The sequence below is a fragment of the Gallus gallus genome, chromosome 1, assembly GCF_016699485.2.
Source record: "Gallus gallus isolate bGalGal1 chromosome 1, bGalGal1.mat.broiler.GRCg7b, whole genome shotgun sequence".
NCBI classification, from domain to species: domain Eukaryota; kingdom Metazoa; phylum Chordata; class Aves; order Galliformes; family Phasianidae; genus Gallus; species Gallus gallus.
The window spans coordinates 64602001-64629277 of record NC_052532.1 but is presented as its reverse complement, the minus strand read 5'-3'; the positions used below and the strand labels follow the sequence as shown (position 1 = coordinate 64629277).

Genomic DNA, 27277 nt, shown 5'->3' with positions numbered 1-27277 from the left:
TTATCACAGGCCTCAATGAGACATGATGGAGGGCTGAGACTTAACTAAAACTTTCAGCTCCTCTTTCTTTTCCAAGCTCTTTGCATTTGCATAGAGGCACTTAAGCAGGGCTCCTAGTGAAACTGTTTTGTTGGACAAAATGGCTGAAATTCCTTTGTGCTGCTTTTCAGGTGCTTTCCAGCTGACCAGCCAAATCTATGGCTAAAACACAAGTCCCGTGGCCATAAACTTATCAATTCAACCAGACTTAACTGGTCATGTCAAAGCCTTTTCCTTCGACCAGTAGAATCAAAGAAGACCATATGTCCAGAGCCTCTTAAAGCTGCTCCAAGGACCACAGTCCTTCAAGATATGCCCTAGACCGCACCTGAGTGCTTTCAATGCCCACATGAAATAACAGCTGCGGAGAATAGTGGGCAATAGAAGACTCAGTAGTTTCTTGGCAACGTCCCTAGCTGACAACAAACCTCTTGAGAGTAGGCCAGGTCAGCAAATGGGCACCTCACTCCTCTCACCACACCACACTCTCACTCCTCCTCAGCTTTCCTGATACTGTACAGTCTTCTCGTCTCCTGCTGCAGGAGGTGCTCTACCTGGGCACACCTTCTGAAAGCAGGTTTACTGCCCATCCCCACACCAAGAGCAGAGTCCAGGGCAGCCACAGAATAGAAAGTCAACAGAGGAGAATAGAAAGCCAATACCAAAATATTGCTTTTGGTTTTATAGAGCAACATTTTTTCAGGATTTATCCCTGGGTAACATTCAATGGCTGCAGAGTAAAGGGAACAATTTGTAAAACGCATATGAACAGTTTTATTAACTCTTTATTGAGTGTCAATCCCATATCTTCAGCTCATCTTAAATCTATTAAATATTAAAATAATTTTTGAACCAAGATGTCTCCCGTCTTACTTAATACTATTAAGTTCCACATACACTTCACCTACTGAAGTAAATGAAAATCTTCTGACCAGCAACCTACTAAGCAAAACACCAAGTCTTATGTAACTAATGCATTCCCAATGTAAATTTCACCAACAGTAAGCTTCCACATCTCACGTATCTTTCCAGTAAACTCAACTGTTATGGTTGTTAATAAGTACGTCATCTTTTCTACTGGAAAAGCAAGTGAACACTACATACAATCTTAGGTTCTTTAAAAGTCACTGAAGTAGCTTCAGAATAGCAGTATTATATTTCAGAGACATGTTAAATATATTTGGCTTTGTATCTCTAAATGAGGAACTTCCTGCAATGATGACTATGATTGAGGGTATCTAGAAGAGAAAGCAAGCTACTGTGATCTTGAATTATTCTGCAACATCAAGATCTGCATAATAAAAATCAGCCATTTGTTAACCATTAATATAAACAGCTATAAAGGTACGCATTATGCTTTCATCATAGAGGCACAAATTTCTAAACTTAAAAACACATGTTGCTTACAGTCAAGAAGAATACCAAGATAAAGATTATATAGTAACAGTATGAATTCTCTTTTAAGTTACAAGACTATATACGTATCACATATAAAGCCACTGCTAAGTTCTTCATTTTTTTTTTTTTAATTAGCATGAATGTCTCTCAGAAGGGTGATAAACTTCAGATATGAAACAAGTCTATAAAGAGGAAGCAACTTAATTGTTTTGCTGCATTTGAACCTTTAATTTCTACGTAAGTATACTTCAGTTTCAGCATGTGCTGACAATCAATTGTCAATAAATATTAATCCATTTACACACTGCAAACATTTCAGGGTCTCATCAAACCACTGAGAGATATTGACAGCATTTTTTCAGGAGAAAATTTATTATCTGATAAAATTTTAATACATAAATTTAATTAATTAATTTAATTAATTAATTTAAATTTTAATAAATAAATATTTTTTTCCAACAAATGACTATTTGTGAATTTAACTTAAACACTGTACAGTAGTGAAAAGCACCCTGTACTGTATCTATTTGTCATATGTTATAACCCCATTTGCAGACAAAATAGTATAGAAGTAAAACACTTCTCCCTTTTAAAACATCTAAGTAAAAAACACTTCATTCCTAGCTTTGCATACTCTAGACTGGAAATACTTTATGCGGCTTGTTTGTTATTTTGGCCTTTCAGGTAAGTCTCCTTGCCCTTTCTTATTCTAAAGCTAAACTAAGAAACTTCCAGATGAGCAAGATTATATCAGCTCTTTGTCAAATTCACCGAATCAGCGATAATCCACACCAAGTTCTAAAGAAAAGCTACCAATATTCAACATTTTCAGAAAATGTCATCAACTTTGGATACATTTCTGGGTCACATACTCCCCAGAGAAATACATTAAATAGTCATTTCCCAATCCAGTTAGAGATGACTTTTGCCTTAAGGCAAAACCATACAGCCACCATTGTGTTTGTCTCTAGAGGTAACAAGATGAAAAAAAAAATCACTCAAGCAGCTGTCATTTTTCTTTCTGTGCAACGCTTGATTAAGAGTACACACCATTCAAGTTCTACAGTTGAGTAAATATTCCTGAAATGTTAAAAACCAATTATATCTCTTTTTGCCATTGGTTCATTCGAGAACTTTCTATTTACTTCCCCCCACTACTCCATGAAGATGACTTTGTGCATATCTGCAGAACAAATTCAGCAGTATATTCTCTTATTATGACTGGGGCATCTTTAAAGTCCTAACTACAATTTGAAATTTTAAGTCAATAACTTACATAAATTACAAATAAAATGCCAATCTGCATTCTACTTTTACATGTATTGAGTGAGACATTGAATAAAAATGTGTTAAATCATTCACCTAAAAAAAAAAACAATATGGATAATTATGCAAAATTAAATACAACTTGCAAATCTCTGAAAGCGAAGTAATTTGAAATGATCAGTCTTAGACATTTGTATTTTGTTTGAATAACATAGTCAACAAAACAAAACAGTCTTCTGTGAACCTGCACGTACTTCAAATAAGCCCTTCTTTTTACACTAAGATGAACTAAAAGTTTACTGCAATGTGACCACTTAATTCTTCATTGATCAGCCTTCCCTTTTTGAACCTTCTAATTTGTGTAAACTGTTAAAGGGAAAACTTTGCAAGTCACAGTCTGAGGAGGACAGAAATAGCATTCTAACTTCTCTTAACTTTTAATCAGTTTCAAAATTAGAGGAAATCTTGAGCTTTACATTTAAGATGCATTTATTAATATAATTTGCTTATACATCCTTTGGGAATATCCAAGTCTCCCAAGTCTATATCATACTTCAAATAACATAGGTTCATATGAAATTAAAGAGCCTCAACTGCATAAAGATAAAGAACACAGCAAATCAACTCTCCCCAAAACTAAATCTTGGCCATGCACGTTATGTCCTTCAGTTAATGAAACGTGCTCTTGTGCATATAAAAACGTCCAGAAATACTTACGTAATGATCGTCGTCTCTTATTCTTTAACTTTCTTCTTTTATTCATTCCAGCTTTAGATGGAGATTCCTCTTTGGCCTTTGGCTGACTGGCAACTTTTGAAGAGTTTTGCTGGCTGAAGTGTGTGGGCACATGACGGGCAAGTCCTCCCTGAGATGCAAAGCTGGCGTTGCACCCACCAACTACACACTAATGAGAGAAGAAAATGAAACAACTGCATCAGAGCACTGCAAGACAGTCATTCACAGAGGTTTCACAGACTTTGCTTTTTCTGGCTCAACCTCCAACACATTATAAGAAAGAAACTCTTAATGACCATGCAATTCTAAAAATAGAAACAAAAGCATCCGAAATAAATTCCCATCTAAACTTTGCAACTTTTAACACTTATTTAATGGTGCAATCACTTATTAAAATGCTTTATTATATTCTACAGTATTGTATAGCAGAAAATTTATCTTGAACAACGCACTGAATAATTCTTTTCATAGAAAAAAAGAACTTTCCCCCTACAGACCAGCATTATATCCCCTTGCCTTTTGAAACACAGCACTGTTATTCTGTATTACCCATAATTTTACTGTCTTCTGTATTCAATACACTAGCGTTCTATAACCTCTCTCTTTCAGTTGACAAAGTAGAAGTAAATTTTTTTGAATAAAAAAAAATACATCCCCATCCACATGAAATTTGACACAGCACTTTTTATAAATGCTAAACAAGGTCAATCATTATATTTCACTTGTCTAAAACTGGCTTCAGTAACTTAAAATTATTAACACTACACACGTTTATTTTGGGATAGTATAATTACTTCAGAAGTAATTAATGAAGAGATGCCATTTTCTTTGAAATTGAAAAATAAGATGAGCTCCAATAGTGACTAACAGAAATAGGGAAATCACAAGATACATAAGACTAAGCTAGTAATGCCCACAGTAACTATTAGAATTTTTGTATTTGGTTTATATTCACAATTCAGTAAATTGTATAGTTGGAGTGGGAGGCACAAACCTTTTCTTTTGTGCACTGAGCTTACAAGGGTAAAAGAAAATATAAGTATTCCATCATGAGCTGCACAGAACCGTGCATCACCTCTACCCTTCACTGGAAACTGATGTGGCAGCTGCAACAACAGTTCAGCAACAAGTAATGGTGCAACTACATACATAATACTAACTTTTCTCTGAGGACTAAAGAAGAATTTGCAAGCTCAAAGTAATCTGTCCCAAGCCTGCACATTTGATTGAAAGACAAGATGACAGCAGCAGAATACCACTCAGCATGTTTTGTTCCTAACACCCAGCTGTGCTGTCTTCCAACTGTGGCTGTTAAGAAAAAAAAAACCTGAAATGTCCATCTCTGCCTCAGACCTAGCAAAGTGTTTTCTTCGATTAATATAAAACAGGAATATAGTGTTCATAAAGAGAAATGTGTTATCCCCACTGACTTCATGCTTGCTATAGGACTACAAGATTACATGATAATAAAAGACAAGAATAGGAGGATATTTTTAGTATTTTTATTTACATGATTTTTAGAAAAATTCCTTTAAGCTTGCAAAGTACTGAGATACCCAAAACCATGTAATTCCCTGACAAAAAGCTTTAGGACAATGTGTGTGATTCTCCCCATCTCATCCACTAAAAAGCATCTCAAGAAACATAGCGAACTCTAATAAAAACTTACCGCCTTGCTCTGTAACTACCCAAGTTCAAACAACAGCAATACTGTACACTTACACTGTAATGACTTACAATAAGAAATCAGAGCACATCTATATTCAGAACAATACAAAATATTATTATCTCATTTACAATATGGAAACTTCAATGCAGTATCATTACAGCAAACTAATACTGAAGACGAAAAGTTCATTGTATTCGAGGCGAACAAACTCAATTCATAGATATAGATAAAATGTGTGTATTAATTTGACCAATTTTTTTATTCTCCTGTACTGAAGTCCTTGAAGCGTTTGCACTGTGACTCACAACAGCAGTTTCACAAAACTACACTACGCAACTAAATCTAAACTCAGGTTTAACTTTCATTAAGGTGCTACTGACACTTCTTCTAGCTCTTTCTGATCCTACAAGTGCTAACAAAAAGAAAATGAGCACAAACTAAAGCTATAACCTGAAGTTCAACCACACAGTAGGAAAAAAAGAAGTTCAATCTTTTTAAGGCCTTCTAGAGGTCAAAAATAACTCAATGTCTTACTACTTACTAAAGAGCAGTACCAAAAAGCAACACCTTCTGAATATACAAATATAGCAATGGCACAGTTTGTAAGACTTTGTGCTATTTCTCAATAGACAAAAAGCACAGTCTTATGGCTGACGACGGTTTGACCCACCGTGTCACAACTTGAGTTTTGTCTAGTGCAGAAAAAGCACAAACACAGGTAATCAACACAGATTCACTACTGAAACTACTCTTTGTTCTACCCAAGTTTGACTTTTAAAAGCCCAAACATTAAGCCCTCAACATATGCAAACTGCAACTGACAATTATATTTTTCCAGAAAGACTACTTACAGTCTGCAGCCTCAGCATGAAATTTCTGCAAAGATCATCACATTCACATACTGTATACTTTGACACTACCAGATCGTATCATCAAGTAATCAACAGCTGATATATCAAAGACAACAACAAATGTCTTTGTAGCAGACAGAAGACAGTAGAAGAGGAGAAAAAAAAATTCTTACCTGCTTTTTCTTTTTTTCTCTAAAATAATATATCCAGCAATCCGTTACTAATGGATAAAGTCTCTTCTCTCCAAAGATAAAGGAGCAGTTCAGGCTGTCACTTCAGGATCTCTGGACGGTAAGTCACACCAAATCAGCTTCCCACCAGATAATTATACAGATCTAGAGGGCTTCTAATAAATCAAACTCAACTGCTATGCACAACTTTACACCAGTCTCTTAATTTTTCCCCCAAAAACTTTTATCTCAAAAATTTGCATTAAATTTGCAATATGATAGGTTGGGTCCGGATTGGTGGATATGTTACTTCAAGAGAAAATAAGTCAACACGTAAGAAGTTTAATTTCTCCAGTGTACCCATACCCACCATTATTAATGGGCAACAGTGACCAGTGACTTTAAACAAGACATTAAAGTATCTAGCAATACAGATTTTTTTTTTCCTCTCAAGTTCAAAATAATCAAATGCCCTTTTTAAAAATACTCAATGTGAATTTTTTTCAATAAATTCAATATTAATATTTTTGACATCTGGACAAACCCTACTATCTCATCATTTGAACATTAAAGCAGAATGTCTTTACATTTTCTATCTACATCTGCAATGTTCTAATGAATAGAGGATATTCTGCCAAAAAGGCAGTCAATATGAATTCCAAATGATTACTGAATTTGCTAGGTTTTGCTTTCCAGATTTCAACAATATGTTACTCTATTAAGAGTCACATTAAGTGGACTTACTCCGTAATGAGTTTTGAAAGTTAGCTGGTACAATGAGCACCAGGGTTCCATTTTATTATTACTCCCAGCCCCCCCCCCCCCCCATCCTTTTTGTTCTTTAAAGCAAAGAACAGAACCCTGAAATAAATTTCTCTGCTGTCACTTGATGTTGCTGCTGAAAGCATTCACCCTGTGAGCAAACCTTGCGTGCCTGATCTTAAACATTAAGAGCACACCCACTAGAATCAGTATGTGAAAGCAGTTGGTACCATACCCACACAGCCTTGTACTTATGGAGGATTGCTGTCAGCAATTATTTTGCTTAAAATCTCCCACACATTTGAGCTCATTTTCCCATTTGTTCTTTTACTGTGTCTAACACTTTTTATTTGTTCATTGACATTACATGTTAAGAGTTCTTTTGGTATGTCTACAAGTAACTTTCAGTGCCTTCTACTGCAGCAACTAGCGGTTCAAAAGTTTAAGTTCCAGTGTAGTGCCACAGCACAATAACTATTCAACTATTTATTTAAAACAGACAAGTTTAAGACAATTCCTTCTCGGCTTGCCAAAGAGTTACCAGCATCGGTTTTCTAACTCTGACTCTGTTCCTCTAGTTCCATCTGTCTGTATGTTCTGAAAGCCTAAAAGTTTAAGTTGTTGAACTTAAGATAGGAGCTCTACTACACAACGATATTCCTGATGTTCCACTCATTTTTAAAAAGCTGCAAAAATTATACAAGTATAGAGCTAAAGAATGTTTTTATCTTTCAACTCTAGATATAAAATAATACACAAATGTGAACATACTGAACGTCTTCAGAGAAATAATTACATGCTCTGAGAACACTTGTATTAAATGAATCCCTACAACAACAGAAAGCCTGAAGGAATTGCTTATAGAAGCCTGGTCCTAGCTAAGAGAAAACTTCCAGCAACACAAAAGCAAAAAGCTTCAGGTACTAAGAAGAGTAGTGTTAACTTCAAAATGCCTAACAGCAGGCCATAGGCAGCCAGTTAAGTTCTCAGACCAGAAATCTGCTCTGTAAGATCAGTCTTTTTGTTCTCTTGACAAGAGTAATGGATTTGTGAAACAGCGCTTACCAAAAATATGATTAAAGAAGTATACAGCTTTGCAGAAATACCTGATTACAGACTACAAACTAGCTACAGTGGTAAATGCCTTATTGAACTGACACACTTTTGCTCTGGAGGGATTCATGGTTACCTTGGGAAAGAGTATTTTCTAAGTAACAAACCAGTGATGACTGCTTCAAAAATACAAATCCATCCAGTATCGAAAACTTTGGAAAGGGGAGGAAATAAAATAGAAAAACAAAGAAATTCTAGGACTAAAGAGGAACTGAGGTCCAGAGTTCTATCCCAAAGATTATTTTTGCATTAGTCTAGCAGATGAGTAAGATGTAAAATACCTCCTACTTAGTAAATGTACATATGCTACTAGGAAGTTGCCCCATATAAAAAAATGGAGCTAATATAATCTCAAAAATGGTATTTATAAGCAAATGCCCCTTTTCCTTGACATCGCTACTGCAATAGTCAGGGGTTCATACTAAACCACACAAACAGAAACCACAGGAGGAACTTACAGAAATATGAAACAATTGCCTCTAATTTACAAAAGGGTTCATTTCAGCGACGAATGAACCACGCAGTTATATAGTTTATGTGCATACGTGGACAGGGCAGGTAAATTCACAAAGAACTTTTAAAATGGAAGCACAGCAGCTCATTCACAGCAGGACACAACTTTTACATCAAAGGACAGTGTTACAGGCATCACAAAAACAGGGAATTAAACCCAGAACGGGCAACTACATAAAATGAATTCATTCACAGGCAAAAGGTAGGCAGGACAGGGATGTATCCCTCAACTGAACAGACCTGCAAAAGGCAGCTTTATACTTAAGTCAACTCCCAACTGCTTTCCAATTTAATATTTTTGTCCCTTCCTTTGACTAGAGATGAAGGAACACAACAACCTGCCATATATTTATCTCCTATCTTCATTAAACTATTATAGTTTTCTCATACCTTTACGAAAGTAAATTTTCTCAGCATTTTATCATCACCTCCCTAGCTAACGTCCTTTACCTTTCTTAAAACCATCCTGAACAGTTGAACAGTTCTTCAGACAACAGCACCAAGCTCTGTCATTTCCACTACCTTCTAAGTAAATCCCTCACAAATTCTGGCATTTATTTATTAACAAAAGAGTGAATGACTTGGCATTTTTCACTGAGTCATCTAAATTGATGATTCCTTCCTTTAAACTAGAACTCCAGTGTAACCTTACAAAGCAACAGATCATCTTTTTTTTTTTTTTTTAATTTAGGGTTTTTTTTTAATTTAGATAATCAAGAACGAGGTCTTCAATACAACTCTAACTTGAAAAACTTTGGTTTCTGATAGAAATCTGAGAAATTAAGATTTATAAGAACAGCTAAGTGCAAAACCATTTTGTTTTTGAACTGACATAAAGCAACTGCTGATCCTGAGTTTTATTTCTTAAGTAATTTTCTATCAGACAGATCTCAAAAGCTTGAAAAAGTAAGAAATCAAGTGAAGAAAGGAGTCTAGTTAACTAACAGGTTATCACAATCACATCATGTGGGCTCTGAGGACTACATTCAGCATAAACAAAGCAGGGAACAAAGGGATTTTACTAAATTCACACCACAATTACCCTCCATCCAAAGCTGCCAGGAACAGATTTAAAATATAAAGATAAAATACAAACAGAAACACTGAAAACAACGGTAGGAAAAAAAAAGGAAATGACACACTTTGAGCCACAAAAATAAACTACTGCAATCCTAGCCTATGCTTTATTCTTTCCCCAAGTTTGACCAGGGGAAACTAGCTGGGGAAATAATCCACACTTAACACAAGATGTTTATTATCAGAACCAACTGTTTGAAATTGTAGGGCTTTAGCTTTAAAGAGGCTTGCCAAAACAAACAAACAAAGAAAAAAAACAAAAAAACAACCTGGGATATCAATTTTACTCACTTGGCTAGATAACTCTCCCAAGACTCAAGAAGTACTTTTTTTCCTGAGGTATGATCTCCCCCTTTAAACTCAGTACCTCTAAATTGAGTTTCTTTGATCTGTAACAAGCAAGTGTTCAAAACTACCGGAAGACTTGTCTACAAGACAGAAACCTGCCACTGCACTTTAAAGCACATCCTTAGTTCTAAAGTGAGAAGAAAGAAGGTACAAGTTTCCCTCAATTACTCATTTTCAAGTTTGATTCAAAGATTTGCAGTTACAATTAGATCAGTTACTGGAACAATCATATTTGAAAGCTTCTTTCGGAGATCTACCATCCTTACGCTATGCTTCCAAGAGCATATTAACTTAATTCCTTCGAACAAAGGATACAATAAACTCAAGAACAAAACTTCCACCCTGCCATTCACCCTGTAAGAAACATTCACACTAAACTAGGCAGTTTGGAAGGGGGAAAAATATATATTTTTTAAAAAAAAAAAAAAAAAGCTTTCCTCTGCACTGTTTTTACTGTCTGGGTGTTGAGTATAGTTTTGTGTCATAGCTACTATAATAAGCTGTGCAGAAGCAGCAACTTCTGAAAGAGGTCACTGTAACAGAAAAGTACTTTTTAGTAATAAAACTGCCCTAAAATTAAAAAAAGTAGATGATGTTGTATGAGAAGACAGAAAACAAAAGTGGAGAAGCAGTGACTAAGACTTGATGGGCTGGGGCGAGGAAGGAAGGTATAAAATGCTACCTAGATTTAATAAAAAAAACCCTCATTCATTTTTCAAATCCTAGATGGAAGAACTTCAATCTGAAGTAGTGTGGGTGAGACTTACCATCAAGTGATCCAGGACTGACAGCTATGAACTGCCCCAACTGTATCCATAAGAGGATGAAGCAACTCATTAATAACGGATTGGTGGATATGGGAATGATAAACATTACTATACCTAGAATTGCAGGTACAGATCAGGGGGGAGAAAGAAAGAGAAAGTTAGAAAATACTACGCAGGAAATACAGTCAGCTCAACGGTCCTGCAGTCCTGACTTCCTTATTATTCTCAGAGAAGTTAACCACACACAGACACTGACTATTTCAACTGAATATTGTTAACAAGAACAGCTCATTCAAGCACAGAATGCGCACCATCAGGCATCATCCAAAGTGTGAAGCATGAGGCAAAGCATCTCACTGTTACACTGTAAACAGTTCAGCTTGGAAAAGCACAAGAAACTGAATGCAAGCATTATTTTACTTCAGATTACCCTACCGTTTACAGGTTAAAAGAAACAGGGACGGAGAAGCAATAACAATATCTTCAATTGCATTTCATAACAGAACCAAATCTTTGGGCACTATCACATCAGAAGTACAAGTTTACCTCACTTAGTAAGTTTTAACAAATCTTCCTGTGACCATATTTTTCAATTAATACATTATATAAGGAAAAATGAATAGGATTGTTCGTAAAATAAAAGATATCTTGCTATGAACCTTACCTTGAAAGGTTTGTCCCCACTGTGTGTCAGCATATGCCTCTGCAACCAACTTTGACTTGTTGAAGGTGTATTATATACTTTGCAACCTTTCCACAAGCAAACAAACACCTGATAAAGCAAAAACGTGGTCAGTTTACACAAGTCAAAGAAAACAGTAAAAAAAAATTTATTAGCAAAGAAGCCTGCTTCTGCAATACAAATTAGTTCAAAGAATTTTGAATCAACCATTTATTCTGCAACATACTTCTCATCTTACCAAGGCAAAAACAACTGAATCCACAAGTAGTCAAAAGTATAAAAAGCCAGGCAATCCTGCAGATAAACACAATCAAGAGCCACAGCTTGCATTTGCACTGTGTATCAGTATCACCCAAGTAACGAGATACAAAATTTTCATATGATGAAATTTACATTTTCTGGATAGCAAAAATATAAAGGATAAAATGATTTCATCTCATAAGCAAGAAATAACTTCATTCTTTAAGACGGCAAAGTTAAAGTCTTAATTAAAACCCAGTTGTTTAAATATAAGTTTTATACTATAGAATACTGGATAACCCTAGTTAAGGTTTTAAGCTCACTTCCTGATGAATAAAGTTAAAATCTTCCATAGGATTCAAAATCTATGGGTGTTTAGCTATTTCCATGTACAGATTAGTCACACGCACAATAGTGCATTAAAGGGAGTAGAACTTACTCATGCTGCTTTTCTCTCTCCTCTCATTGTGTCTATCTATAACCTAGAGAATAAAAAAGCTCAATGAACTTGGCTTTCATCAGAAATTCCTCAACAAGTCTGTGTGTGAAGGGAGGTACAGCCCCAATTTTTAGCAGCAGAATACAGTCCCCAGGAATAGCATTGTCCAAAGTACTTTCAGAATACCTTTCAGAACCGCAAGCAACTAATTGGATTTGAGTTTCTTGTTCTCTTTCAGAGATTAAAAAACCAAACCTTCAAAAGACTGTACTTTCAAAACAAAAGAATAGCCAGAGGAGTGCTATGTGCTTGCTATGTAACATACAGATAGCCCAGCTTACTAATGCAAAGCTGGAAAACCTGGTACGCCTATGTGATTGATCAAGGTCTACTGACTCATGAGGCCTAACTTTCTGATGCTTTGGTGTCTGCTGCTTCTCAGTTTTAAGGTCTCCCTGTAGCCACTAAACCGGAAATTTCAGATCTCTACTACCGAAACAATTCCTTAATTGTCCCAGTATCTCCATCATCAACTGCAGAGCACTCAGGAAGGAACTACTACGAAACAACAGGTTGTTGAAACGCAATCTCCTCAGAAAACAAGTGCTTGGTTTTACAACAACCCACAGGAAACCCCAGTGAGGCTTTTTGGGAACATGCCTCTGAAGGCTGAATCCAAAATATTTCTAACAGAACATTTCAGGGAGGTAAAACCATTATTCCATTAGTGTATCTGGGCATTCATGATTCTGTATGGAGTGGAACCGTTATCTTAGTATTAGCTTAGAAAATATATACATTACAACCATAAAAGCAACATGATAAGCATGCTTATAAGCTCCCAGTAAGCATTTATTACTACTTTCCTTCATATTTATAGTCACTGAGTTGATTAAGTTTTGAAATCCAATGAAAACCCCCAAGAACATGCACCACTTAACCACCTCACCAGCAGATGGCGAACTAATCCTTGGAAGAAAACAGCCAGCATCATTCCCCTCCCAGAGCATCCAGTGAGAAACTTTACAACAAACAAATCAGCTCCACCAGGGGGAATAAAAGAAGTGTGAACTGAACACAGGAATCAGGCGCATTGTGTTACCTACAGCTGTCTCTTTCAGAAAGATGAATACAGTGACATTTTTTACGTAAAAATATCCACAAATCACACCACACTGAACGTAAACACACAAATACAGCATGGAACGTTTTTCAGGGGTCACAGGAGGCACAAAGGTCACCAAGGATGCATTTATATGAAATTTCACAGGATACCGATACATCTCATCCACTTAATTGTTTCATCCAGGATATTCGTAACACTTTTATAAACCTATACTTAGAATTATAGAAGTCTATCTCATGAGTAACTAAGAAGCTGGCACATTGGTCAGATGATTCTGCCTGGAGTTTGGACTGAAAAAAAGTCACTTAATATCAAGCTAGAAGTTCAGTCATAACAAATAACATTAGCCAAATACAGCCAATGAGTCACAGCCACCACTGTGACACAATTAAAGAAATACAGAGTTAATATTACACTACTTGGGGATTATTTAAAAACCTTAAAATTGTGAAACCTACCAAAACCGCCCCACTTAACCAGGTATTAAACTGAAATACGTACTTCAGTTTAGAAAAAAAAAAATACTAGATGCAGTTACACTGAAGGTGTAAGACCTGCCATCAGTACAACAAACAGAACTGCTTTGCTAAGACTTGTACTCCCAAGACAACCAGTCTTACTTCTATCTTATATTTACCCATATATGTTTTATTACTTACAAGACTCACATTTGTAAAAATAATCAAGATGTGACTTAGCCTGAGCTAACATGCAGAAACACATCTACTAGTAGTTACAAGAAAATTAATTCCAAGTATTTCTGTATAAACTGGCATATCAGGATGCTGGGAAATTACTAAATCTATTAAAAATTCAATAGATTCAATTATTTTATTAAGAACATATGTTCTTAAAGCTAGCCATTCAATCAAAACCATAGAATGGAAAAATAGAGTGAATTGTGTAAAACACAACAGTTGAATACCCAGTACCTCATTCCTGAGGGCCTAATCTCAGTTGTCACTAGCTGCAGAATTGATACTTTATAACATAAAATTATTACTGTCATTATGAAGTGTAGTATCAGTAACTAAGGAAGAAAAGAAATAACACCAACCCCTCCTCGCTGGCCATCCACATGTATGGAGCGAATATGATCTGCCAAATCCGGGCTGGAGCTGAAGCAAGCGTGGCAGTGGTCCCAACAACAGTTATAAGCAATGCTTTTTGCAGAGGAGGCAGGAACTCCTTGTCCATTCATCATCACCGGAGTTGAACGTCCACTGGAAATTGTGCTGTCTACATCCATAATAGTGCTGCTTATGCTGTAAGAAGAAAGTTTGTGTTTGTTACAAGCTGTGTTTGTTCCATTAACTTCACGGCATTGCGTCAGATTCATTTAGGTCAAAAATAATATCTTACACAAAATTACTATGGCTCATCACCTTAAATAAAGCATTCGGTCAGGAAATAGCCATTATCACTCTATTGTATAACTTCTGGACAGCAGCAACAAAAAACAGGGCTGGAAAGTTTTACCCCACTCACTAACTTGCCAGAAAATCTTGTGTGGTTGCAGCTACTTCTAAGCCACACCACTCATTCCTTATTTTTACTCAGGGGTTGAGGGGAAAGCACGTGTGGTCAGAACAGAGATGCATCTACACCTACATCCACAATTGACCCTGAAGTTTTAGAGGATATCGAAGACTCCCACACTTAATTCCCTGCTCTGGTAGTATTTCTGTCACATGCATAGACTATATTAATGATTCGATCCTGTTATGGGTTGTTGGTTTGGCAGCTTTTTGTTTGTATTTGTTTTTTTTTTTTTTTGAAGGAGGGGAAGAGAGGTGTGGGAAGGCTGGGGAAGTAAGCTTTTGCAAAGAAGTTAGCAGCAACTGTAGGAACACATGGGCAGCAGGGTCATTGCTATCAGATGGTCTGTTATGTATCATGACAGATACAGAGCCTAGCATGAAACTGGACCAAGAAAAAAAAAAAAGCCTGCAGTGCTCTTTCCATATTAATGTAAGAATTACAAAGAATTACAGAGGTGGATGGATGCTGTTCCTGGATAAAAATTAAATAGCTACAGACATGCCTTTTTTTAACCTAGTAAACAGGCTCATTGCCTTTTAGAACCCTTTATGTTTGTCTTCCATAAAGCCACAGGATTAGAGGACAGCTCATCTTTGAAAGGATCTCAGGGAGCTAATTAGTCAAATTTCCTGCTCAAATAGAAGCAAGTAAGATCAGATTGCTCGTGGCCTTCCACAGTTAACTTTCTAATGGGTATTTTCAAAGGCTGACGTTTCTGCTATCTTTCTAAACTGTTTTTCCAAATATTTGATTAACCTCATTGTGGAAAAAGGGAAAAATTTCCTAACATCTCATCAGAATTTCTAGTGTTGCAACTTCAGTCTGTCATCATGTTCTTCAGTTTACAATTGACAACTCCAGCTCCTCCTTTGCTATACATTCCTTATCAGTAATAAAACAGCAATGACCTCCCATTCTTATTCTAAAACTGAAGAAACCGAACTTCTTATGCTCTCAATGCACAGCATTTACTTCGGCTTTCTAATCAGCTTGAGGGCACTCCACTGGAAGCTCTCTAGTATGTCACTATCTGGGAAGCATCTGCCCAAATGGACAGAGTAATCCAGATGCAGTTTCAAAAGTGCCAGGTAAAGAGGAAGGACTACTTCTGTTGACCTAATAGATACACCTTTTCTAGTACAGTCTAGTATGCGGCAGTGATATTTACCTAAGTGTCTTTACATAGTCTTCTCAGTAAAATGCATGGAAAAAATAAAAATCAAAATCAAATGGCACTACTTTAAAGGAAATGTTGTTCCATATTTCCGATGCCATACTCACTACCATTCTCTAACATACTTTGACATGGATGAAACAAAAACTGCACCATTATTCAAAACTAGAGGATATTACCAGCACATCTGCTCTTTTGCTTTAAAATAATTTCACAGAATCGCCCAAGTTGGAAGGGACCTCAAGGATCATGAACCTCCAACCTCCCCGCCACATGCAGGGCCACCAACCTCCCCATTTAATACTGGACCAGGCTGCCCAGGGCCCCATCCAACCTGGCTGAGGAAACTCATTTCATCATACTTCTTTTTTCCTTTAACCACTACTAGCTAGCATCTTTTTCCTGATTTCAAAATTATAATTTCCCTTGTTCGTATTTTTCCCCTCCTCAACCATAGGCATTTCACTGCATTTGTCAATATCAAATTTCACGCTTTACTTAAAATAACAGACTCCCTTCACAAAGCTTTCCAGTTAGAACGTATCCTGAGCAATTCCCTTGGGGAAGGGGCGGGGAAGCAAAGTTCTTAAGATCTTGTCAACAGGTTTTTGCTTTTATAGAAGTCTACTAAACATGAATTTGCTAAATATTATACAAATACCATCTTCTGTTTTTCAATTTCAAAAAAAGAAAGACCTAGCCCCTTACAAGGCATGACTTCTCCCCATGAAAGCCACACTGGCTTCTTTCTGCTACACAACATTTTTCCACATGCCCAATATTTATTTTGTCCCCTTTTCTATGTCCTAAACACGTACAGCTTTCCATGCCCCACATCTCGCCCCATCTTCTTTCTTCTGTACAAGTAGTAGCCTTGGTTCCTTTCATAACACAGGCTCACTGTGATAAAGCAAAAGTGGCCAAGAGAAGCCTACAGATATGATTTTGAACCTTTTCCATGTTTCTGTCTTTTCTCAAAAGTCTAATTTATAATCACCAGAACCTTCCAAAAAATGCAACTAGAGCCAGCTCGAAGCTTACAGGCTCAACAATACTAGGAGTCTCTAACTACGAAATACTAGTAACAGCTGTTAGTATCCCTCTAGGAAGATACCAAACAAAGTATAAAGTATGTTGCAAGCAATCACATTTTTCCCCCAATGCCAGGTCCATAATAGATGTACCAGTAGACTGACATTTCCACCTTCATTATCTGATACCTATGCCAAAAGTTATTCCTGAAAGTAAAATCTGTAAAATCAGGTTATGAAAGCAAAAACTACGGACAGCCAGCAGTTTGACCTTGTGGTTAAGAAGACCCTGGGGTGCATTAAAAAGAGCATGGCCAGCAGGTTAAGGGAGGTGATTCTCCTCCCTGCTCTGTCCAGGTGAGGCAACATCTGGAGTACTGTGTTCAGTTCTGGGCTCTTCAGTTCAAGAAAGACAGGGAACTTCTGAAGAGAGTCCAGTGGAGGACCACAGAGGTGATGAGGGGCCTGGAGCACGTCCTCAGGAGGAAAGACTGAGAGACCTGGGGCTGTTCAGCCTGGAGATGGGCAGGAGTGAAGTGGATGGGGCCAGGCTCTTTTTGAAGGAGCCCAGCAACAGAACAAAGGGCAATGGGCACACACTGGAACACAGACAGTTCCATGTGAACACGAGGAAAAACTTCTTTACTGCGAGGGTGACAGCACTGTAACAGGCTGCTCAGAACAGTTGTGGAGTCTCCTCTGGATATATTCAAAGCCTATTTGGACACTTTCCTGTGCAACCTATGGTAGGGAAGCTGCTTTAGCAGAAGTGTTGGAAGGGATCTCTAGAGATCTTCCAGTACAATTCCTATGACTCTGTGATGAAAAATAAGGTTACTTAGTAACATACTGTTCCTCTGATACATCCAAGTTCTGGAGTTATCTGAAAAATTTTCTCAAAATCAGCATTCAGAAATAGTTTTGAATGTGTATGAGACGGCACGTAGCCTGACCAATTCTGAATATAGTAATATGGCACTGACCTGTGGTTCCAACAGGAAGTTGCTTAAATAAGGACAGCAAAGAACTACAAGTGCCCTATTAATACAACAGCTGCTTCAGATCATTTCAAGTGGATAAACAACCATAACTTTATCATGGTTGACAGGTACTACAGTATAGAGTTTTATCCATGTTTTAAAGAGGAGCTAAAGCTTCCAAGATTTGTACAGTTGAGTCCATGTTTCTACATCCACTGAAAGCATTAGGACCATTCTCAAAAACCCCGCACAAAGGCACTGGCAAACACTTGCCTAAGAAGAGGTATGGACCTGATAACCAGAAGGACAGACCAACAGTGGTTATTCAGCACGGTTCTCCCAAGGGTTCCCTGCTTTTAAAGCCTGGTCTGAAGGGTGAAAATAACGAGAAAACACAACCCAGTGCAAATTCTGTGAAGGACAAAGTATGCACATCTGCATATATGTGTTTGGTTTCACCAGTTAACAAGCATGCAAGCTGAAGAATTTCTCTAAGCGGTAATACAAAAATTCATTGAGCAACCTGTAGCATGAGACAGCTACTTACATTGTAAGTGCAATGCAACAAACACTGACTTTACAATACAAAGCCACAGGTCTCTTAATTTTCACAGATCAGGAAATGCAAATTCAAGGTTTCTTGTTGGTTTGGGTTTTTTTTTTGTTTTGTTTTGTTTTTTTGTTTTGGTTTTTTTTGGGTTTTTTTTAATCTTCAAAACGCTATTCTACTTATAGAAAACTATCCTTATTTCTGAAGAAAAACATGCAAGAGCTGGAACTAGCGATACTGATCCAGCAAAAGATACTATGACAAATAGGTGTGTTAATGACACAAGAAACCAGCAACACTTAGAAAGCTAATCTGATTGTAATAGTTTAATGTTTGCCTTGTTTAGCTCTAATAGCCTTAGTGCTTGCTGAGGCTAACAGATGAGTGTTGCATCCCTGGAGGTATTTAAGACAGGTGTGGACACGACACTAAGGGACATCTTTTAGTGGTGGGACTTGCTAAATCAGGTTGACCATTGGACTTGATGATTCTGAAGGTCTTTTCCAACCTAAATTATTCTATGGCTGCTATCAAAATTAAGTATTAGAAGAACTGGAATAAAAGAAGGTCGCCCATAACATTTCAAAAGAAGTAGCATATAGAATTTCTTGGAAGTTTATCTTCAAGTGTTACATCGGACTACAGTTCTTCAATGTATGCAAGACAAAGTAAAAATGAAAAAGGAACTGAAATCCAGTTTGGTGATCGTAGGCCAGTACTTCATTTAACAGAAATCCTTCCGTTCTTCTAGCTTGCATAACTAAGTTATTAAAAGTACAGATGAATACTGCTGTAACTGGGCCTAAACAGCTTAATTGCTTACAAAACAAAATGATCAGGGTCACACAATAAGGGATCATTTTCTGGTTGTTCTCTCAACAAGCTTCCCTAAAAAGCAAGCTACTTGCTGCTCTGACATTCCTTTTCTAAAAACAGCCAAATAAAAAAAACCTTACATAGTCTTCTCATTTCCTACCTCCAAAAGCAATCAATTTTAGGTTATCAGCTGCCTAGCAGTACTTCAATAATTGAGATATATGTATATATTTTATATATATTTTAACTTTTATTCCATCTCACTTAGTGAGTTCTGGGTCAGTCATGAAAGACTATGAAGAGAATCAGTGAAAGACCAGCAACATCTTTCCTCTCTGGCATGTTTTGTACAGCAGATGCACTTGCACAATTTGTCTAGTAGGCTATACATTGAGAAAATATCAAGAGGCTTTGCAAATAAAGTTTGCAGATATATGGCATCAGAGGAAATACTGACTTGGAAGACCACCTGACTTTCAACTGCTATTTCAAGATCAAGGAGAAAAATGATGATGGGTTTTGTAAACAGAACTGTGGCTGCTGCTGAAGTCTGTGAAGATTTAATTGCAACATTTTTTGCTCAGTCTGCTGATTTACCTGCTATTTTCAGAAAGGGCCTAAGAGCAAGGTGCGCACATGGGTAAGAGTGAACACATCTCATCTTTTTGCCTAATCCGCTTGAGTCCTGACATCACACATCAACCCAGCCCAAACAGGGCTGGACTACTACAGCAGCGTCTGTGTATCTTTCATCCCCTGAATAGGGCTTTCCAATCTAATCTGACCTTGGATCATGCTGAGTAGAAAAAGTTCCATAACAAAAGAGAAGGTAGTAATGGTAAGTACTCTTCTGCTCCACTTTCTTTTTGCTTTCTGGTTTATCCACAGAGCATGTAAGTGAGAGAGTAATAATATACATCAGAGAACAGAGTGAAGTAAAGAAAGAAGACAAAGGGCAAAGAAGAGATATCGAAAAGAACTGTAGCTAAAAAATTGAAAACAATTTTTTCCCCGTTCTTTTTTTCTCCCCTCTCAGTTCTTTCTCCTCAGCCGCGAGATCTGTTTAAATCCTGACTGCCACTATCAAAGCAGAATGACACTAGTTCAACTTAAGCGCTTGTGGCATTCCCCTATTGCGAGTGACAGACAGGTCTGGGTTTGCTCCCGAGCTGTAAGCAGGCTTCAGCTCTATTGTAATGGATCTATAGACCATAGCCTGATGAAGAACATTAGACATTTGAGTTTCAGAGAGTTCAACTCAGGGGTCATCCCAAACAATAGAGCATCAAAAACAGTCACTGCTGGAGAGAGCCTGCATACACAATAGCTGTTTTTAAGAAGCATCGTTCAAAAGACTGACTAATTACTAAAATTTAAAACTGTTACAGCAAGCACAACATAGTCTTCCAGACTGTTTTTCCCTACTTTCATCCTAATCCAAGCACCAGAATGAACCTTAAGTTAAAATCACAGCCCTAGGGGCAAGAACCGAGGGCTGTTCCAAATCGCCTTGCTACACCAACACCTAATTTTACCAAGTCTGCAAATGCTGGCAAACAATGCCTTCCAGATGTAGTAAGGTAGAACAGAAAGTAGCACATCTTCTCAGAAGAGCTGAACCTTTTCCCTTTATTATGGCCAACAACTTTGAAATGAAACTGACATTTAAAGTGCATGCACAATTAACGTAAGCTTAAGTAAAGGAATCATTACCTCAAAGGCACTGTTGGAGGTCTTACTTTTACATTTCAGCTAAAAACAATCGCGTTGATAATGAGGATGTATCGAGACATTTATTTAAGCATCGCTTTTATGTTAAAACGTTCATACCTGCCCAGTGTATGCTGAATGTGAATCAAATGCATCCAACTGATTAATTCAGTCCAAACCGTATTTAGAAACAATCCTGAGCAATAACAGCTAAACAGAGCAGCAATAGTTAAAAACATATGAGAAATTTTCTTCTAGCATATTCAGTCTCGGATTATTATTCTCCTTTAAGGATCTGAACAAAATTAAGCTCTTGTTGGAATTGCATAAGTACAAGTATTTCCTTTCGAGGAAAGAAAAAATATCTCCGAATTCATCCCATTTTAAAATGCACGAGTTTCAAACCACATAACTTACCACATGCGCATTTGGGCACTAACTGCTGTGTACAGTTAAATGTGAATGAAAATATAATGAGCCTGTGATTTAATGCATTACAAAAAATGGCGTATTGCACATCATTCCTGACACACACTTTGCTCTCCGAGTTGATTGATTTCCTCACAACTGCAAGTAATCCCTTCTATTGAATTTAATGAATGAAACGCCCCAATTTCTTCCCTCCCCCCCCCCCTTTTTTTTTGTTAATCTTTCAGAACAACAGACAGTAGGGGTTTAGAAATAGTATCAACAAAAAAACAGAAGCAGCAAGAACATACGTAACTGTATTTTCACTTTCCACGAGACCCCATTAGCCACCGGGTACCAAGCACATGCACAAAAGCCCAATCAATTTACAACTATATTTTTAATGTCTGCTACACATATTCCCCACAGACCTTAACTGAAGTAACCTTCCCTCAGGCAAAATTCAGACCTAACAGATGGGCCTTATACCAGGCCCTTGAGGGTCAACAAGCAGTAGTCGTCTGATCAACAGGAGCTCACTGCAGAGTTACAGTACCTCCACTGAGAATGCTCAGCATCCAGTCCCCAGTTGTTCAGTACGTAAGCAAAGGACCCAGATGATCACAGCTAACATCAAGAGAAATGACTTTGACGGTTCCTATAATAAATAACCTCATCTTTCAACGCAATGATTTTTAAAACCAACACAGATTTCAGGGAACACACACTGCAGCGTTGCTAAAACCAACACTACAGAGCAGCCATCAAGACACACTAAATGTTGACTAACTAGTCTTCTAAAATACATAGTTCTGATCATCAAGTCGTAAAGCACCAAATCTACAGAAGATTGCCTCTGACTAAATGAAAGAATAATTAACATTCAAGACTCCAAATACTACAAATCTTATTGGAAGTAGGTGAATATTTTAAGGATAATAAACAGCCTGCTAGTTTCTTTAGCTTCACTAGCCTGTGAAACACCTTGTCATTTCTACATGAAGCTTCAGCTTCTTCCTTCATACGGATTGGAACAAAGCTTAAAGACAACTGAACTGGAAGACTCAAAGGAGAAATACAAAAAAAACAAGCAAACAAACAAAAAAACCCACTCAGAATAATGGAAATCAAACAGTTTCTTACAACAGCTTCAAGGGTTAAAACCTGGAATTCCAACAGAAAGGCTTTTACAATGTGAAAGACTAAATCACAATTAGGTACTAATCCCAAAACAAAACAAACAGCATCAATCCGGATCATTCAATTACAAATGCCAAATCAAAACAGAACAAAAACTGAAAGGAAAAAAAAATTGAGGTGCTTAGTGACACATCAGAGCTCTACATTATCTTCACATTGCTAGGAAAAGTCGAGAGAGAAAAGGTTCAGAAGCTTCCCAACCATCTATCCCTTTCCAAAACAAGTAGTAGTAGTCCGGGCCACAAAACAGACCGTGTAGCAGCTTTTCTGCCTTTTTAAAGCCAACGAATTCAGAAGTTATTTGCACTATTTCCTATAGACAAATCTTCATAAAGCTTGAAAATGAGCAAGTCATCAATCCTGGACAGAAAACTCAAGCATCTGTCCTAGGATATTTTTCCTAACTTGTCTATCACTTCCAAACACAGGAGCAATGATACATTCTCCAAGTAGCATCACATGATTAACTCTTATTTCATGCTCTATTCAACAATAGGATCCGTAGACCAAAGCTGCTAAAAACTGAAGCAGGAGACAACATCAGAGGAACAACTCACCTTAGTAATCCTCAACACCCAGATTACTAAACTGACCCTTAAGTCAAAACAAAATAAGAATAAATTCAAATAGCTTTGCATTAAGATTCAACTGTTGCTGACTTTCAAGGAATATTATGTAAACTTAACTACCAACCTCTTCACAGTGGTTATTCTATCAGAACATCAATAATCAGGATTACCAGTATTCAGTAAAACATAGAGCTAAGCACAGCTATACACATGTGTCCAAGCAGATTTAGATTTCCTCGCATTATGATCTCCAAATGATTACGCCAAGTTAAAAGTGAGATTAAAACAGCTCACAAAATGAAAGACCACCACGAGCCAGTAGAATGTCTTTGGTGAGTTTGATAAATTATTTACACAAGCAACACATATGCTTCAACTACTAAGTTTCTAGAATTATCAATTTAATTCTCCACATCTAATGTTGTGTTCCATAAGCAAATCAGCTCCCCATATTTAAATGGACACAGTTTGACTGCAGCACAGAAATGCCATAAAACTTCGGAGCTCCTATAAGTGTATTTTGTTTGTTTGCTCTTTCATTTATCCAGCAAGTAATCCGGAGACAATCTTCAAAGCAGATAGGAAATAGAGCTACCTGCATTTCTAACAAGTTTGTTGTTGTTTTCAATTGTCTTTAAATAGAACACATCCAAAATAATTTCTTAACTGATAATCATCAGTTTCTGAGTTTAAGAAAACCTACCAGCAGTAAGAAACAACACAGATTTATGTGTACACACATAAATCACAATCAAAACAGAAACAGACTGCAGAACGCTACGTGGCTAAAAAGTGAAGGATAATCCACAAAGGAACAAGAAATGAGAATGCACGGATGAAAACAAACCAGAACTACATGAAGTCTAAGTCCTTCACTGTGCTTTAAGTTAGTATTTTCTGTTCACACCTGCTTTAGCAACTCCTAGGCGTAAAGCCCATTGATAACCAGACAACACTCTACAGTTGTTCAGAGGCAAGGAAAGAAAAATCTGATCACTGCAAAAAAAAGAAATAGTAGATGTCAACAAAGTTGTTTTGTGAAAGTGGAGGGGGATTAACCTAGCAATTAAGAGATGCGTTCTAAAAACACTAAAGACAGTAAAGGAAAAGAGTTGTACTTGGTGATATAGCATTTCCAAAAGCACCTTCAGGGTCTTTCTAACCTTAAGCAAAAAGCAACAATAAGGCAACTTCTGGACAAGTGGAGGGGAATGGAAGGGAGGAGAAAGACCACGATAACCCAAACTGCATGAGTTAAGAAAGCTCTAACTCCCTTACAAGCACTTGTGCTCCTTAGTCATTTGGATGCTTTAACTTTTGTTTTAATTAAACCTATACTTCACACAGATAATTTATTTTGACACAAATTTCTCATAAGGAAAAGACCTAAGAAATGTTCTGTGCTGCTGTGGCCTCACCTTGAGCACTGTGTGCAGTTTCGTATGCCACAACATAAGAAGCACATAAAACTATGAGAGAGCACCCAAAGGAGGGCTGTGAAGGCAGGGAAGGGTCTGGAGGGCAAGGTGTGTGAGGAGCAGTTGAGGGCCCTGGGTTTGCTCAGCGCAGAGCAGAGGAGCTGAGGGGAGGCCTCATGGCGGCCGCAGCTCCTCACAGGGAATGGAGGGGCAGCGCTGAGCTCTGCTCTGTGTGACAGCGACAGGGCCCGAGGGAACGGCATGGAGCTGTGTCAGGGGAGGGGCAGCTGGGGTTTGGGGACAGGGTCTGCACCAGAGGGCAGTGGGCATGGGATGGGCTGCCCAGGGCAGTGGGCACAGCCCTGAGTGCAGGAGTTCAAGGGGCATTTGGACAGCACTCTCAGACATAGGGTTTCGATTTTGGGTGGTGCTGTGTAGAACCAGGACTTGGATTCAGTGATCCTTGTGAATACCATCCAACTCAGGTCATTCTGTGACTCTGTACATCAATCCTAAAAAAAAGCCTGCAAAACTCTTTATTGAACATCTGAATAGGTATATTACTGAGAAATCAACTTAGGAGCAAATATATCAGTCAGAGAGAGAATTTCGTACAGTGTGACAACTGGTAGTATTTAAAAACATGTTTTGAAATTCTTTTTGAAGCAGTTGCTAATTTTAGAGTAAAGCTGTTCCTAGATTAGGTGTGAATACCAAGAAAAGGGAACAGTACTGCAAACACTTCATTTTGACAGTATTAGACCAGGAGAAGATAGAAAACCTCTTCAAGACAGAAATCAAAGGAATTTAAAATAGCAAACATGTACAGGAAACAAAACACAGCTGAGAAAGTGTGTTATGAATCACCACCTCTCCAGAGCTGCTTCCGCTCTCCTGGATCACTGACTTTGATTATTTAGATTGCCAGCCACAGAGTATTTGGACTTATGCATTTACAGAACAAATTCAGGCTATCATCCGAGCTGCAGCATGCAGATCAACAAATAACAAACACAGTGAGGAAACCTGGAATGCAAAACGTCAGAAGAGCAGCACGAAGTACAGCAGATTAAACATGCATGCTGTGTGATATGACAGCAATGAGTACATATGCAGAAGCATTACATATATCAAGAAACTGTAAGCAGCCGTACGTTAAAGGTGCAAGTAACACTTTCATTCTTGGGAAATCATTTATTTCCAACTTGATCATCTCCTTGGAGAGTTAGGAAACAGCAACAAGTGGTTCATAATTTAAATCCTTACTGAAACACATTCAGTAGTTAAATGAGCTTTTTTTTAAAGCATGCTTTCTACTTTTGAGAACCATATTTAATACTCATCAGTACTGGAAGTTAAAAGCCTTCAGCTATGATGTCAAAGAAATGCCACCAGTTGTTACCATAACAGTCTCATTCTCCCAGCCTCAGGATGGCTACTCCCACTCCAACCACAAAACTTGAAAAACAAGCACACGTCAGAATGAACACAGAAATAAAGAGGAGACCAAAACTCCCTTTCAGAGTTCCTTCTCCGTTTCAGTTATCCCTCCCATGACAGGTTAGGTTTGACTTAGAGAAAGACACGGTCAGACACAACAGGCTCCTGTGAAGCACCAACTTCATACTTCACTGAAGAGTCGCTAACTCTCAAGTAGTAATCAGGCATCGAAAGCAGAGAAACTAGAGAAGCACAACACCACTGACAGACTCAGTTCGTAACAGAAAGATCTGAAGGTGTGACTTCTGTTCTGCTGGACGCTGAATTAAGTACCACTTGTATAATTCATCTAAGCTACAGCTTGGCATTCAAGTCAGCCTCAGGAAATCTACCCATGAAGTGACAAAAGTAGTTCTGTTTGAAACGAAAAAAACACACTTATGATTCTCTGCTTACTGCTGGTAACGAAATTGTTTTCTCTGGGCTTTAAGATCTTTCATATTTGGAGCCTGAGCTACAAATACAACACAGTAAACTGTAACGATCAAAATAGGGACTTCACTGCAATTTGACAGGGGAACCTGCAATTTGCACAAGGTGCTGCATGGAACAACATTAATAATAAGCAGACACTCTTTATGCTGTACTCTTATTAAAGTACAATTAATAAATGATAGCGCAACTATACGTGGTGCATCTGCAACTACAGGACTTCCATGTTGGTATCAAATCTTTTGCTTCTATATCACTATCACAGAACTCTGCATATGCCCTACGTGACACTCTGCTGAAGAAAGCATCTGTTAAAACCAATCAACTGAAGAAGTTTTGGAGAAGATATTTAAAACCTTACATTCAAGTATACAGAGAACTACACAGTGAAGAAAATGGGGGGGAGCAACACCACACCTTGACTGAGCATTTCTTTCCTCAATGATTTACTTCTTAGTTTTGCAAAATCACAACCCGAGAAAGGCAAACTCTACTTTAATGCACCACAAAACGAATGACAGACAGCGGGCATAATATGGAATGTTTATACTTCATCTTCTAAGACAGAAATATCTAAACGCATCCATTTTCTAAGCATGATCAACTTTGCACACCAGGCATATAAAGTGATAAAAATGAACCAGTCATACAAAAAAAAAATCTGCAACTTTCAGAATTTTCTAGAACTGTCACTTCAAAAAACAAACAAACAGCAAATGGAAAGCCTTGCTGTTTGCACAAATAAGTTCCCT

General features: G+C 37.6%; 1 protein-coding gene across 2 annotated transcripts in view; it reads right to left on the bottom strand.

Moving 5' to 3' along the window:
• Nucleotides 1-27277, bottom strand: part of AEBP2 (AE binding protein 2) — a 49745-nt gene that overhangs the window by 16084 nt on the left and 6384 nt on the right. For both annotated transcript variants that reach the window (XM_040655917.2, XM_416415.8), the window contains exons 2-4: nt 14253-14460; nt 11373-11480; nt 3421-3607 (exon numbers count right to left, since the gene is read on the bottom strand). In XM_040655917.2, coding sequence (XP_040511851.1) covers nt 3421-3607; nt 11373-11480; nt 14253-14460 — 503 coding nt within the window. The remainder of the gene's footprint in view (nt 1-3420; nt 3608-11372; nt 11481-14252; nt 14461-27277) is intronic.